General features: G+C 44.9%; 1 protein-coding gene across 5 annotated transcripts in view; it reads left to right on the forward strand.

Annotated features, from left to right (window-relative positions):
• The window catches only part of gek (serine/threonine-protein kinase gek), a 139,574-nt gene that overhangs the window by 94,096 nt on the left and 28,853 nt on the right, over positions 1–16,625 (forward strand). For 3 of the 5 annotated variants that reach the window (XM_089557255.1, XM_089557256.1, XM_089557258.1), the window contains 11 exons: positions 257–390; positions 1,306–1,412; positions 1,502–1,637; positions 3,135–3,286; positions 4,014–4,155; positions 7,141–7,196; positions 8,920–9,025; positions 9,941–10,065; positions 11,340–11,445; positions 12,265–12,413; positions 14,553–14,662. In XM_089557255.1, the coding sequence (XP_089413381.1) occupies positions 257–390; positions 1,306–1,412; positions 1,502–1,637; positions 3,135–3,286; positions 4,014–4,155; positions 7,141–7,196; positions 8,920–9,025; positions 9,941–10,065; positions 11,340–11,445; positions 12,265–12,413; positions 14,553–14,662 (1,323 nt within the window). The remainder of the gene's footprint in view (positions 1–256; positions 391–1,305; positions 1,413–1,501; positions 1,638–3,134; positions 3,287–4,013; positions 4,156–7,140; positions 7,197–8,919; positions 9,026–9,940; positions 10,066–11,339; positions 11,446–12,264; positions 12,414–14,552; positions 14,663–16,625) is intronic. The other 2 variants (XM_089557257.1, XM_089557259.1) reach the window with 1 other exon arrangement.

Below are 16,625 nucleotides of genomic sequence, written 5' to 3' on the forward strand. Positions count from 1 at the left end.
AAATATCCAGCTGATAACTGTGTGATGTTATAGATGGTTCTATGGAACCGCTAGAATAGGAGAGCAGCTTGAATATTTGAAGTCTGAGGGGTCAGTTGATGACTCTATAGCACGGCCTCTATCAAGGGGTGCGTCACAGCTACTATTTGATGCCCTGCTCTCATCTTGTATGTGTGCTGCTTTTAATTTTGGTGCTGTTATCTGATAGCCATCTCGTTATTACCAACCACGTGTATGTGTGCATGTGTGTGTGCAGAATTGGAGCTGGAGCTTCAGCAAAGGCAGTCCTTATCCAATTCGCATGGAGGCTACCCCGTAGGTGACGCCAAGCTCAAAGAGCTGGACAAGCAGCTGCGCCTTGCACGGGCAGAGAAAGAAGAGATTCAGCGGGTGAGTGATCAGGGGCCATGTTTTCTAATCATCATGCTTGATTGTACCTTCACTTTTGTGCCATACTGCAATAAGGACATTTTTATCCATCAGCACCTTTCTCTCGGTGCCCTTCGCTGAATGGCATGTGTTTGTCGCATTCGATAACGCATACTAAACATGAATTTGCCTCAAACATGGCGTAGTAAGGTGCCCCTAGGTGTTTCATACACCTGTGTATGAACTGTCAGAAAGGAGAGGAGCAAGATATGTTGATTGAATGCCTGGCACGTTGCACATGCTCTATTGTGTCATTGTATCTTCTAGCTCGGTGGCAATGCTAAGATGATGCAGAAAGCCATGTAGAAAAGCCATGTAGAATCAGGGAACACGAAAGAAACCTTCAGCAAAATAAAGAAGGCCCAAATATGCCTAAGCATATAAGGTCCTGCCAGCAGGCTCTTGTGAGCCATGTTTTTCTGGTGTACGAATTCTGTCAAAAAGCAAAGACACAAAAGCTAGGGAACTAATCGGAGCTTTTTTTATTGCAAAAAAAAAGGCATGTGCGTCAGCGACACATCCATATCTTTGTACAAGGCTGAGAGCAATTTTTTCACCCGTTCGCTATCATATCAACTTTGAAGATCACAGTATTCCTTGCATGTAAGACGGCATATAATTGTGCATGTTTTCTTCGAATAAATCAGTTGTGAGTGGCGCTTCGTTCCGTCTTTCTGTCTTGTGTTCTGTCTTATTTCGCGCCTGTAACCAAAGATGAACAGTTACCAACTTGCCCTGCAAGACGTTCTTTTATGTAGAAACAGCTTTGATGAGAGGTTGTTCAGGGGCTGTGAAAGAATCACACAGAAACAGCCCTGATTTTTTCTCATTTGATGGCATGCTGAAGCTATCACTTTGTTCGATTCTTTTTATTAGGATTTGAACGATGCCCAGGAGAGGCTAAAACAGCAGAGCAAGGAGCTCAAGGACGCCCTGGCACAGAAGAAACTTGCCATGGACGAGTACACCGAAGTCAGCGACAAGTGCGTACCCTGGATTTCTTTCACTGCTTCAAGGAGGCCAGTTTGTGTGTGTGGTTGGGGTTACACCTTCTCCATTTGTTTTATGCCAGGCTGTCGGAGTTGCGGACGCAGAAGCAGAAGCTTTCCCGACAAGTGCGCGACAAAGAGGAGGAGCTGGAGAGTGCCATGCACAAAATCGACAGCCTCCGACAGGACCTCAGAAAAGCGGACAAGCTGCGGAGGGAGGCAGGTGTCCTCATTCTCTTTATGAGTGGGAAATGCCGTATTTACTCGAATCTAGGCCGGCCACGATTCTAAGCCGAGACCCGAAAGTTGAAGGCCACAGAAAAAAAAAAAAACTTACCTCGATTGTAGGCCGGCCAAAAAACAACTGCGAACAAGAGGTACAGCACGCAAACGACATTTATTGCCAGGAACCCGCTCAGGCTGATCCCGGGCTGGCGTTTGGGCGAGGAGACATATGCAACGCCAGCCCGGGATCAGCCGCCGAAGTCCCGCCCGGCTTGAAGATTTGACGACTGCTCTGCAGCGAGTATAACTTTCTGCTTGAAGGCGGCACAATAATGGCACCGCCTGTTTAAAAACCACGCACGAAAACTTCACTGCTGCGAATGTGCTCACGCCACCGCACGAGAACAGAAAAAGGCCAAAATGGCAGCCAGTGCTCATGTGTGCTTTGATCAGTATCGGCTACGGATAGCAACGGCTACGGATAGCAACGGCTACAGTGCTGTCTTTAGTTGGCGTTTTGTGGGGGCGCCACCTGCGTGCTATATTTATTCGTATTTTACGAATACGAAACCTCAAAACGAAATCCTCGAATCTAAGCCGACATAAGAGTTCTACATCTCGTTTTTTTTTAAAAACTATCGGCCTAGATTCGAATAAATACGGTGGTTGAGGTGGCTTTATGCAAGTTCGCGGGAGGATGTTACAGTGAAGCTCAAAAGCTCTGAAACCTTCGCGGCCGTGCTGTCTGTGTTCTGTGTAGCGGTACAGTCATATTGGTGGCATCAGTTTGATAGACTGCATTGCTTGGTACAATGGCCCAGCAGTGGTGGAACACAGTTGCAGGAACAATTGGAACTGCAGCTGTGTTGTCTTATATATAACCGCTGGCAAAAGTAACTGTTTTACATCCCAACTACTTTTGGTGTAGCTCAGCCAAAACTACACTAGACCCCACAGATAGGTCAACTCTGCGTATTCCACCATCCATTTTCATATTGTCATTCTAGTGAACAAAAGGTTGACTTTAGGTGGCAATGTACGATAACCATAACCTAACCTATCTTAGCCTGGTGGAGTGTCCATATGCAGAGGGTGAAGGTATGAGGAAGTTAGAGGATTGATGGAAATTTCATTGAGTAAACTGGTGAAGAGGCCAAAAAACTAAAAGTTAATTGCTATTGCTTGAAGCTGTTATGATGCCCTGGCAAGCCACTAATTGCCACTGTTGCTCCTTTTGTCATCGTCACATCTTTGCAGAACATCAGTGGTTGCAGATTTATTTACAGGGAACCGCATAGAAGAAGAAAAAAAAAACTAGAATTGTTAGTTGCTGAAAATTTTGTGCCCCCTGCCCTGCACTGTTGTTGAGCTCTGAGCGTGCGTGCCTGCAATGGGGGACGGTGGTAAGCTGTCGCCATGAAGAACCAATTGATGCTTGTGCGTATTTGTAGCGACTGGATGGACGAGCTAACTTTTTTCCCTTTTCCGCAGCTGGAAGCTCGCGCGGAGGAGACGCAAGCTGAGGCCCTGAAGGAGCGGCGGCTGCGGGAACGCAGCGATGAGTACGTGCACCACCTGGAAGGGGAGCTGGAGAAGAGCCAGGTCGGGCGGCCAGCCCATGATGTTTCTCAGGAAGTCTCCAGGTCAGAGCTGGGCCTCTCATCTTTTTTGTTTATTTATTTATTTATTTACAGAATACCTGCGTCGCCTCGAAGGCATTATCGCAGGGGAGATAGTTTCAACACAACGTATTCATTTTCACACAAAAAGCAACAAGAACATTAAGCGAAGTTAACATCAAAGTAAAACAAAACAATAAGTGAACATTATTAAAGGTAACAGAAATCTTGAACAATAGTAGGAAAGGATTAGATTGTCAGGAATACAGTCGACAGTAAAAATCGCGATTATCAAAGACTGAAACACACTCTTACGGCAGCAAGTTCCAGTCTTTCACAGTTTGTGGAAAGAATGATTTAGAAAAACTATTTGTGTTAGTATTGTATTCGCGCACCTTCTTGGAGTGGTCGTGCCGAGTCGAGACGTAAGTTGGTTCCAAAAGGTAGTTACGGCTATCAATTCCTGTTTGATTATAGAAGATGCGGTGGAAGAATTTAAGTCTCAAATTTTCTTTCTTTTATTCTTGTTTTTTTTTCTTTCCAAATTTCATGCATAGAATGCTTTCAGCTAGCTGTCATTGCCGACATTGGCCTTTTAGACTCTGCACTGTTTGAGTTAAAACTTGCTGTATACTTTGCGTTGGAATCTTTTTCTATCAACGGCGAGCTTTAGGAGCTCCAGGGGCTCTTCTTCTCAATGGGCTGAGTGATGCCTGCTAAGAAAGCCTTGTTTTGGGCCCTTCCTTCCCAGGCTGAAGAACGAGCTGGAGAACCAGGAGATGAAGTTTCGAGAGCTGGAGATTCAACTGCAGACGCGGCATGCCACGGAGCTGGGAACAGTTCGCGATCAGTTTCGAGAGGCTGATGGGGCCAGGGATGCTTTGCTGAAGGAGGTGAGTCAAGTTCTGGTTTCATTCATTGGGCTGTGTGTGTTTTGCTTGAGCCAGTTCCTTTTTGTTATCCCTCTTGCCTTCCCGTGGGTGCTGCAAGCTTGTGGGAAATCTATTGCATGAACAGTGCGTTAAATGGCCTTGAGATGTTTGCTTAATTGCTTAGTGAAGGTCTCGGTTCTGGCAGCCATGACGCCATAGGAAGCATAAGAGGGTTCTCACGCAGCTTCCACCCTCGCCGTTCGATGGCGTTCTACGTCACACCAGCGGTAACTCAGGACGTTCCACGTTCGCCGCTTACGAACATGGGTGGCGCTGATGAACACTCTCAAGGTTAGGTTATTTGTAAACATAAATACCCCCGAAACCAGAAGGTTTGACAGCCGTCGCCGTAGCTCAGAGGTAGAGCACCGGACGCGTACAGTCGAAGACTAATTTTTCGGACTCTCTAGGGACCGCGAAAACGACCGAAAAATCGGGCAGTCCGGAAAATCAAATTTCACCGAAAAAATCACGAACTTATTACCACTATGCCGGAGAAAGCGGCCAATTGTATTGCACACATTCTAAAGCTCCTCATGACTATATTTCGCCGCGCGAAATACCGTATAAACGCGTATAAGGGCCGCACTTTTTTTTTCCAGATTCGAGGGCCAATTTTCGGGGTGCGGCCCATACACGCGATGTGCGAAAAAAATTTTTTTTAAGTAAAAACACACCAACCAGGGAATTAGCGACATTTATTCTACGTTCAATCGTCACTCGCGAAGTATTTAGACTCCTGAGCTGGTGCTGCGCTCTGGTGCACGCTCATGCCAAAAGAAGCCGCGCAGCATGTCCGCTGTCAACGCGTAGCCGTTGTTCCGAAATTCCATCACATAGAGGAGCAGCTCTTCTTCCAGTTCACGAAACTCGCACAGCTTGCCTCGGAAAGCGCGCTTTTTACAGCTTGTGTTTCTCTTTTGGTTGCACCATCATCGGACGCACTTCGCGGCCACGTCGAATTTCCCGCCCGCCGCACGCTTACCGACCGCGTTCGAGAGCCAACTCCCAGCCGTGTAGCTTAAGGTGCTTGCCCATCGCGCTAAAACTGTGAAGCTCGGCGGCAGCACGCGAAAGCCACTATCACGGCGAACGCGCTAACACGCATGCTAACACGCCACTAAAGGCTGGAGCTGGCGATACTAATGCCGATGTGAACAGCGGAAAATCGCGACGGAGAAAAAAGTTGATGATAATGATCACGGCGCCATCCATAGACGGCACTTGGAAGCTCCGGTGCGCGCGCATGGCCTCCGCGAACGGCGCGGCGCCGGAGCAGATCGCGGCCGCGATATGATCCGGCGGCGCGCCCGAAGCGCTTCGATCGCGGAGGCCACGGCGTGCGCGTAGCCTCCGCGATCGTATTCGCGTTCCGTGTTCGGGACTAGACTCGGCACAGATGAGTTCCGTGAACTCAGACTACGGTTCAAGTTCGTGCGGCGGAAGACATTCAAGGACAGTACGAATTCGACAGCACGCGAGCGCAATGTGCCGACTCGCGCAGAATTTCAGCGTCGCAAGAGGCTCCCTTTAAGCTTGAATTTCGTTTTGTTTGATGAAGTTTTCGATATCTCCTGCAGTCTGAATTAATGAGGTTCCACTGTGCACATTATATGGCGGCTTGGGTATTGGCGGCGAGTGCGAACGAGGTCTGAAAAATCTAGTGGTCAGTTGCGGTGCGTCCGAAATTTCAAATGCTCTTACACATTGGCTCTATGGGCCATGTCGCGGTGCCGCGAAAAAGTCCGAATAATCAAGCATGTCCGAAAAATCAGGCGTCCGAATTTTCGGTCGTCGACTGTAATTCGGAGGTCGTGGGTTCGGATCCCACCGGCGGCATGTGGTTGTTTTTTCTTCTGCTTTTCTAATCAATCAGCTTTAAGCGACAACATATTCAGTAATTTTCTTACTTGATCAACACCACAAAAAAAAAAATTAAAAAATCCCCTGTGCTCCTTGGTTTCTGTGGCTGTTGACTTCTCTCATATTGAGATAATATTGATGGTCATAATTTATTGCACCATATATAGGTGGTCTTTGTGAGTATGCGAGTAAAATTTAAAAGCTGTGCGTGAATCCTCAATTTACAAATAATTTTTAAAATTGCTGCTAGCAACCGGTTAGGGCGACACCTCACCGTGCGTTCTTGGCAACACTGCCAAAGGTATGTGGCACATTTTCTTTGCTTGTCTGGCTGTGTCACTTGCCTGTCAAGCAGTGATCATTCCAAGTATGTAAACATGGCCTTATAGAAGAAACAAGTGCTGATTAAATTAAGCAAACAAGGGAAGGGGAATGAGGGGCTCGTTATAAATATGACAGAAGCCAACAGCCACAGAAACCAAGGGGCACAGGGGATTTTTTTAAAAATTAATTTTGTTTATTTTGTGGTGTTGATCAATTTAGAATATTACTGAATATGTTATCGCTTAATGCTAATTGATTAGAAAAGCAGAAGAAAAAACAACCACATGCCGCCGGTGGGATCCGAACCCACGACCTCCGAATTCGGAGGTCGTGGGTTCGGATCCCACCGGCGGCATGTGGTTGTTTTTTCTTCTGCTTTTCTAATCAATTAGCATTAAGCGATAACATATTCAGTAATATTCTAAATTGATCAACACCACAAATTAAATAAATTAATAAAAAAAAATAAAAAAAAAGAAATCCCCTCTGCCCCTTGGTTTCTGTGGCTGTTGGCTTCTGTCAAGTGCTGATTAAAGCTTTTTGACTAATGCTTTGTGCTTTGGAAGAATGTTTACTGGATTACGATCTATGTTGTTTCCTCTGCAATGAAGGTGCGATGAAGCGTAGATTTTGCACTTCGGTGTGCTTATTTATAGAGCTGCTCATCCAATTATACCCTGGCAACTGACATAGCTCTTGGTCATAGCTGTGTGGTGCCTTAGCGAAGAAGTAACTTTTTAATTTTTTTTTTTTCTGCAGGTGATGCTTCTTAAAGAGAAGAGTGAGAAATCTCGTGTTGAAAGGTGGGCGTTCTGGTTGGTCACTTCTTTACCTCGCTTGGATTCTCGGATTTACATTGTGATTGCTATGCATGTAACTGGTACAAAACAGTGACAGTGCTTTAGCATTAATAATTTGCTGTAGCACTGCAGTCTTCGTACTGGTCTGTGTTGGGTGGCAAAATTTTAACTCAAGAGTTTGACAGAACCCCATCTGACGAAGATAGTATATGACAACAGATATATGGTGTCGACTGAAACATAGATTAAATGACATTTCGGCTCTCACACGGGAGCCTAGTTCACAGCCTGATGGGTGGGCCGTATGCCCGGTGAATTTGTGTAAATTCAAGAGTTTGATGAAAGCTCATCTGGATGGGATGATCGGGATGTTGCTGTTTATTTTTCGTCATGTGTCATATCTGCCAAACGGGCTCCTGTCAAGCTATTGACTTCAAACATATTCACCAGAATTATGGCCAAGCCATCATGCTGTGAACTGGGCTCTTGTATAAAAGCCAAAATGTCTTTTTACCGTGGTCAGCACTTCTTTTTTTCTTGAGCTGATTTTGTGTCACAGCAGCAATGGCATTGGTAGCTTTAGCTTTTAGAGGTGGGTAAGGTTTTGTTCTAGAATATGTAGGGTGCAGCTGCTTCTTAGTGATACTGGCTGTTTGCCAGGCACGCATTTAACTCTGTAATCGCTATCTGTAAGTAGTGTGCCTGTATGTGGGCATGTGTCACATTTTATATGGGTTTTAGGTGTTGCTTGTGCAGTGAATATACGAGATATCCTGTTGATTTCAGATCCTTCAAGCATGATTCTCTTGGAGCCTTACGAGACTTAACTGGAAAATTCGTAGCTCAGGATGTCGTTTTGTGCCTGCACTTTTTGCTCTAACGTGTAGTATGTGAAAGAGAATAGCTTGCGAGAAGCTGTTCAAATTGTGAGAAGCATTCCTTGTTAGGAAAGCTTGTTTGTGGGCTTTTATTTTCCATAATGGTTGCACTGATGCACGTCTGAATCGTGATTGCAATTGTAACGTCACCGCATAAATACTGTTGAACTTTGTGTAAACGCACCAGTATTGCACAGAAAGCTTGCTTAAGCAACTAGGTACATGTGCTTGATTGAAAGAAGTAAAAAATGTTTGGCTACTCACTGACGAGCTCTTGAACAGAAACTGGAAGCCGTAGCTTGCACAGATGTTTTTTTTTTTTTTTTTTTTTCAGAATTGGGTTAAATGGTGGCATCTATTGAAGCAGATGTTATGTGCAAGATGGTCATGCAACTATGAAAGATTTATTCCTATTCATGTTATCTGTTCAAAATTTGATGTGATGGGCATTGAAGGATGGTACTATGCGCTAATTTGGTAGCTTAATTTTGTGCCGACGCCCTTCATTGCTGTCAGAGTCATAAGGCTTATGAAAGCTTCCACAAATCAGGGAGCTTCTCAAGGCGAAGTACAGGGAGAAAAATAGACTGCATTGGTACCGCTGACAAGGCTGGTGGTTAAAATGAGGGAAGCCATTTGAGCAGCGCTTGTTTGTTTGCGTGTTTCTTCCCCTGTCTCGTTTTTCGCGCTGTACATAATGTTGAACCTTCACCAACTCGCCCAGTTATCTGTTCCATTTGAGCTATTTGTTTCTTGTTTACCATGGCATAGATAACACAGGTGTAAACATTATTTTTGTCTTAGAGTTTTTTTTGTTCGTCATAATGGATATGAGATTTTGCTTCATGGTCCCGTTCCAGTGCCATGGAGAATCAGGAGACCCTGACGGAGATAAAGAAAGCTCACGAGCGAGAGAAGGCCATGCTCCGTGAGGAAGTCCACAAGCTGAGCGAAGAAGGTGAAAGGGTGAGTACACCTTGCTTGACATCTCTCCATGCCACTGGTCTGGTCTCTGAAATCTAAGCAGCTAAGTTTATTCCTAATCAGAACTGAAAAGACTGGCATGGTTCAGTTCTGTTTGCCGTTGTAATCACTTACGTCTGACTTTGATTAGCCGTTTGTCAACACGTGAACTAGTAGTACTATCGTAAACCAGTTTTTCATCGGGATCACCATGCAAACAGTATTGTCAGAGCATTAATGGGAACATAGTACATGTTTATCGCTAGCATCATGTCTTGCCAGATGCGCTTTTGATTGTGATATAAACTTGTTTACATATACAGCTTACTCACAACATGCTTTCAGTAAAGTGAATTTACTTGAGCAGTAGATAACGAGATGTTTTCGAGATCAATAGCATGAGCCTGAGACAAACAAATAATCGTGTGTACAGACAATGGTGAGTGAGGAAGAAAGAAATTAGGGCCTATTGGTAGGTTATTTTTAGGTGTTAAAGAAGGCATTGAAACAAGTTAAAATGATCAGTTGTTGTGGGAGAGAAGCAAAGGTTGTTCTATTGTATTGAAGATGCATTCAGAACAAATCTTAACACATCATCTTTTGCATCGCCGCATCGCCGCATGCAAAATAAACCTTATGCAGGCACTCTAAAGCAATAAAAAGTAAGGGACTGCTTCATTAGAGCGGTGCTACCTGCTATATAGCTTGCTTTCCATGTTTCTTTTTGCTTTTTTTAGTACTTGAAGTTAAGACAACTACAGGGAAATGTTTTGAGTATTCGTTAGTAAATGATGAGGCGTTTTGAGTGCCTCAGGTCTTCTGTTGTACCGTGCTGCGTGGCTGTGTAGTTTTGACAGCATGGTGGAAGTACTGCAAAAAGAGGGTGTTGTTTTGCATGTGTGTTTCTTCACCCTGCAGCTTGCAGAGACGGTGCGGAGGCAGCTGGAAGAACGTCGTGTCCTGGAGGAAGAGATTGGCCAGCTGAGGGAGAAGAAGGAAGCTGTGGCCCAGTGGGAGGCACAGATCAGCGAGATCATCCAGTGGTGAGTGTCAAGGAAGTGCTTTGGAGGTTGTCATTACCGGTACGCACACTAGCCGAAGAGATATTAAGGCGCAGATTCAATGGACCGTGATGACCACGGATGACCACAGTGGCGGCAATTTCGACATGTCGTTTGACCCCACGATGACCCCACCAAAAAAAAAGGATGGCTGGCTGGGAAGTAACTTGCGGAGTTCTTCCCACGCTCAGTGCGAACGACCTTCCCTTTGGATTCCCCACGAGAAGCGACCGACGATGGACAGACGACAGGGGAAGAAGGGATTAACCGCGTCTCAGAGGAGCCGGCTCGAAACGGAGAGAGCCAGCCACAGTGGCGGCCCGCGGCGCCAGTGCGCCTCACCTGTGTTTGTTCGAAAGACACGTATGTTGCACCACAAGGTGTAATTAATGTGTTAGGTTGTCACTGCCATGTTGCCACTGTTTGCAGGGGAGCTGTGAAACCTAACATGACAAACGAAATCTGTGGGCATGTGTGCTCCCTGTGAGCATTGGATTCGACACCACATTAGTTGTTTTGCTTTGTGGGTGTTAAGTTCCAGAAGAGGTTGTATGAGTGCTGAGCTCCAGTTGATTTTTTTTATGTGGCTCCTGACGTTATCCTTCTTCATGTTCTATTTCTCGACTCTCACTCAGGGCTAAAAAAAAAAATAAATAACAGCTGCGTTGAGCCAGTGAGGTCTCAAACAGCAGAAAACTAAATGTTGGCACTAGTACATAAGACACTTTTAGTCAGAAGCTGTGATCTTACATCAGTTTCAATAGCTGTTTTACAGTTTTGCTGAGATGAGCTACTTATTTTTGTCATAGTCTGGCTGTGTGGCTGGCTGAATCTATATGTTGTAACATGATTTGCTCGCTTGTGTCAGTGAAGATAAACTATGTGAAACACCACTTGCTGGGCGTGTTGGTAAATCATGCTTACAACTACACGAACAAGTAAGGAAACACCACAAAGCGCTTTGTGGTGTTTCCTTACTGGTCTGTGTTTGTCTTTGCACTGTGTAGTTGTCAGCATAATTTACCAACACGCCCAAACCACCACAAAGCGCTTTGTGGTGTTTCCTTACTTGTCCGTTTTTGTCTTTGCGCTGTGTAGTTGTAAGAGTGACGATGGGTGACTAATTCTTGGCAGTGGTTCACTGATGATTGTGCAAATGTATTGGCAGATAAATCTGCAAATTTTTTTTGCGTTTGGAAATGCTGGAGCGTGTATAACACAGAGATGTTTCCACTTCTTTCGAATCCTGCGACCAGGGTGAGTGACGAGAAGGATGCTCGTGGCTACCTCCAAGCACTAGCGACCAAGATGACCGAGGAACTGGACTACCTCAGGACAAGCGGCCTTCCCACGCCCACAGCGGTGCGTTGCTGCTTCTTGTTCTTGCAGAAAGGTCTACCGCAGAGCTGTTTCATATATATACATATTTTTTCAGGATTTGGAGTTGAAGGGTTTTCTCTTTTTATTGTCTTTTTGTCTTTCGCTTTTGTCTTTCGAGGCTAACAAAAAGGGTTCAGCTTAATTTAAGGACTATGCAGCGAGCTATGGAAAGAAAAATTATAGATGTAACGTTAAGAGATTGGAAGAGGGCAGAGTGGGTGAGGGAACAAACGTGGGTTAATGACATCCTAGCTGAAATCAAGAGGAAGAAATGGGCTTGGGCAGGGCATGTAATGTGAAGGCTAGATAACCGCTGGTCCTTAAGGGTAACGGAGTGGATTCCAAGAGAAGGAAAGCGTAGCAGGTGGCGGCAGTTAGGTATGCGGATGAGATTAAGATGTTTACGGCGATACAGTGACCGCAACTGGCAAAGGACAGGGTTAGTTGGAGAGACATGGGAGAGGCCGAGGCCTTTGCCTTGCAGTGGGTGTAGTCAGGCTGATGATGTTGATGATGATGATGATGATGATGATGTTTTTAGCTGTATGCTGCATGTGGCAAAATACATTTTTTCGGAGTTTTCTTGGGCAGGAATCGGGTTTAATGCAGTCAAAAATCTTCTCTGAGTGTGAGACTTGAGTGAAATCAGGTTTAACCCGAAAACTAAGTGTTCTGTGTATGTTAGCCGGCCTTTTTTCTGCTGAGGGCGTTGAGATCCTGGTGGGTTCTCGGTGAGTGGAGGGCACACTGTGCCTTTTGGTAAGCCGCCTTTCGCCCACGGCGCGTGTGTGACGCGTGCAGGACAAGAACTGGCGCAACCGACGCTCCCAGAAGCTGGAGAAGATGGAGTTGCTGACCCTGCAGTCGAACCTCCAGAGTGAGATACAGGCCAAGCAGGCAGTCTGCGAGGAGCTCACCCGTGTCCGGGCCGAGCTGGTCGCCCAGCAGAAGTGAGTGTGCTCGGAATTGTCCTCTGATTGCGTCATTTCATTGGCTAAACGATTTACCTTACAAAGGTAGCCTCGGAACTTGCATAACCAGATGCTTTTACCACACAGCTAAAATATTTAGGGGCAGAAACTGCTGATGGGTGCAAATATGAATGTACAATTAGCTTATGTCACATAAAATAAGGTGTGTGTGAGGGCAGATGTACAGTCGCCGTCAAAAGTAAATGGAAGGCGACTTTATAAAAAAATTTAATTTCTTTAAATTTAAAGCATAATGGTCCATGCTTGTTGGTGCTCAGTGTAATTCGCACAATCACAATTAGGCTGCGCATATGTATTCAAGGATGCAAGAATTGGGGGGCCAGTGATTAAATTTTTTCGTGAATATTGCCTTCCATTTACTTTTGATGGCACCTGTACTTACTAGGTTAATTCCTAGGGCATAAAAAAAAATGAGCTTCCCATGCTGAAGTTCGCTATGGGAGTGCTAGTTAGCTGGATTATGAAGTGCACTTAAAGGTGTCTTTAAATGCTTGAACATGCTGACTGAAATCCTTATTTAAATGCTTGAACATGCTGACTGAAATCCTTACTGTGATAATGCGCTCTTAACTGCAAGAATATTAGTAGGTGCACTAAACTAGTTGCTCCAATGAGCAGAGCCCCTACTGATAAATATTATTTCTTTGTGGCTTTTAGCGAAGCCTGATCCTGTTTGTTAGCCGAGGCACTGATAAGTGCTTATCTCTTACTGATAGCACTCAGGAATGGTGCCAGTTTGGGCCAGCGGGAAGTTGCATATACTGTTGGCCATGGCGTCGGAGAGTAAGCACATGGCCGTTAGTGCTATCCTTGGCAGCATCCTGTCTGTTTTGTTTTTTTCTTCACTGAAAGCACTCACTGATTTTCGGACAACTCCCGATGTGTGATGCATGGAGTCAGCGTGGCAGCTGATAACATACGGTGCTTTGTTGAGTGTATTTATATGGTCTGTTCCCTGTCCTCATTTGAATTGATGCTAATGCACTCATATCATAATCCTGGTGATTATTTGTGAGACACAGCTTGAGGCTTCATTGGCTATAGTAAAAAAAAATGTAAAAGGAGCACCTACGTGCAAACACATACAAAAAGTTATCATTCAGGGGGCTGTTACATGCTCCAGCTGCCTCTTATTGTTTACTGGTGCTGGACATGTCTGTCAATTTCATTATCCTAGCACTGCATACTGAGAACAATTGTTTTATCCTGAAACATGTTCTTTTCTGATTTTTGAGTCAGTTTGTCCATGTGATGTGTGCCTTCGTTTCTGTGTGTTGCTTTATAGTTACCAAGATGACAAAAAAGACGAAACAAGAACAACATTCTCCTAGGACAATGTGCATTGTCCTAGTAGGCTCTTGTTCTGCCTTTTCTATCTTTTTGCTTCTATGTTCTGTTTTCTGCATGCTAGTCTTCTCTAGGTGCCGCTATTCATGGATGCTTCTTCAAAGCTATGTTGCCTGTCAGAGAGCAGTCTTTATTTATTTAAAAGCAGAAAGAAATAAAGTTCATGTCTTGTGCTATGCGTTATTTCCAAGTGTTAGAACATGATGAGAAGCTTTAGCCCAGATCATAAAGGACTGAGTGAAAGTTCTGAACTTGTAGAGCTTGGGTGTTTTTATTTATGTTTTCTACAAGTGCAACAAAAGTTGAGTGAGAAATCAAAGTGGTTGACGTTGAAAACTAGCAATCTATGCTGTCTGAGGGATGATTTTAAAGTTTGAAAATATGAAAAACTGTGCGTGGACACTCGGGCATGTACAGGAGCTAGATGCTAATTTGCAAGCTCAAAACTAAATATCTGAAGGAAGAAAGCCCCAAAACTAAATCGCTGTCATTCATTTCCCTGTGTACTTGGCACTCTGGCCAGGGAAGTTTTTGGTCATATCAGCATGAATATAATTAGCGCTCTCAATGAGTCATCTTGTGTTCCTGTGAGCTGATAATCTGATAGCACTGCAGCTGATAGCGTTTGACGTAGTTTTGTCCATTGGAAAGCAATCACATCAGTGCTGCATGCATAGTTCCTACCGCCCTGGGATTCGAGGAGTGAAAAGACACTGTGGGTTGAAATTCCTTCACTATTCTTGTGCCCAGGGAACAGCGCAAACTGCAGCAGGAGCTCGAACACTTCCGAAAGGAGTCTACCAAGAAGGACTCTCAAATCCGTGATCTACAGCAACGCCTGGATGCAGCTGGTGACGGATGTGAGCAGCATTTGCATTCTTGCGACCCCCCGCCGCGGTGGCTCAGTGGTTATGGCGCTCGGCTGCTGACCCGAAAGACGCGGGTTCGATCCCGGCCGCGGCGGTCAAATTTCGATGGAGGCGAAATTCTAGAGGCCCGTGTACTGTGCGATGTCAGTGCACGTTAAAGAACCCCAGGTGGTCGAAATCTCCGGAGCCCTTCACTACGGCGTCCCTCATAGCCTTAGTCGCTTTGGGACGTTAAACCTCAATAAACCAAACTATTCTTGCGACCAAAGTTAATTTGGTTTGGTTTGGTTTATGAGCGACCATAAGGCTATGAGGGATGCCCTAGTGAAGGGCTTCGGAGATTTCGACCACCTGGGGATCTTTCACATGCACTGACATCGACAGTACACGGGCCTCTATCGAAATTGTTGTAGTTCCAGTTACCAGTATGCTTAAGCCACAGTTTTGCTTTGATGACAGATCCTTGTTAGGCCTTGCTGCTTTTCTGAGCAAAGCAATATTCAGCAACTGCACCAGCACTTTGTGTAGCTTTTTGTTATCACACTGACAATTTTTTAAGCGGCGTGTAATTAAATTTTTAAATAAGAATCCATTATGAATATGACGGGAAAATTCCTTCGGTTATCGAATAGCGTATAAAATATCTGTTTAGTATGAAAATTCAGATGAAGGTAAATAGGCAAATGTTGTCCTTACTTTTTCTTTTTCAAACTAGCTTACGGTCTTTGCAACCAAAATAAACAGCACTAGATTGACTCAGCACCATACCTAAAATACGGGATTAGACAGAGCATTGCAGTATGCAGCCTGTGTTGTGGTCATGCAAAATGAGTATAACAAAATAGAATCCAAAAATTGACACATGGCTGGAAACTAGAAATAATGGTAGTAAAACATCATTAATTTGGGTTTCAAGGGACTGGAAGAAATGTGGGAATTATCCGTAGGTCGAGTCATGAAATGCCCCCCCCCGAGGAAAAAAAAAGAAAGCTTCCAAAATGCAAAAATATGGCCAAGTCTTGTCAGGAGGCTCCAGCGTACAAACAGCGAACAGCCCGTGATGAGTGCATAGTTTCAGCCTGCTGGAAGAACAATGCGGATGTAAGTGAGGCAAATGCGCGCTGAGTACGAAAGAAGTACTCAGGTTATAATGAATCTTGCAGTAGGCATATTTTTACACAATCGCTTGCCCTGCCTGTGGCACCTGAACTTAAAGGTGCAGTGAAGAGGAATATGAACTCGTCTTTTTGCCGCGGGAACTCAATCTACACGTTCCGAGCATTCTTAGAAACTTCGACTTATTGTCCTGTGTGGCCGATTTCCCTAATTAAATCGGATTAACGTCCGGCTCCTGCCTTTGTTTTTTTTAAATTCTCCCTCGTACGGTGGGCGGAGTTGACCAACGTGTGGAGTGCCTTTCAGTCAGCTCCATGGAGGCTTTGCTTTCGCTTTATTTTGTTTTTTAGGTTTCCGTGAATAAATAGTTTCATTCGCTGATAATATAGCCGCAAAACAAGCCCGCAGAAATAAAAAAACGCGTGGACTATTTGCTACTACAGAGTACTACGTATTACTCCGCCGATGGCAGAGCGGCAAGCCACCACGGGACTGGGTGAAAGACACTCCACGCATTGGTCGACTCCGCCCACCGTACGTGGAGAATTCAAAAAATAAAGGCGAGAGCCAGACGTTAATTCGATTTCATTAGGGAAATCTGCCACACAGAGCAATAAGTCAAAGTTTCTAAGAATGCTCGGAACGTGTAGATCGATTTCCCGCGGCAAAAAGACGAGTTCAGATTCCTCTTCACTGCACCTTTAACCCTTTTACGGGAGCCCCATGTGAAATCCACAAGTGGTAAGGAATGATCAAACAAAAAGCCGCGCACTTTTGTGTTGTAATTGTTCGAAGTGGGTGGTCAGCTATCTTGTACTATCACATGTGATATGTGGGA

Source organism: Amblyomma mixtum, chromosome 8 (genome assembly GCF_055824585.1).
Source record: "Amblyomma mixtum isolate Tamu chromosome 8, ASM5582458v1, whole genome shotgun sequence".
In the NCBI taxonomy this organism is placed as follows: domain Eukaryota; kingdom Metazoa; phylum Arthropoda; class Arachnida; order Ixodida; family Ixodidae; genus Amblyomma; species Amblyomma mixtum.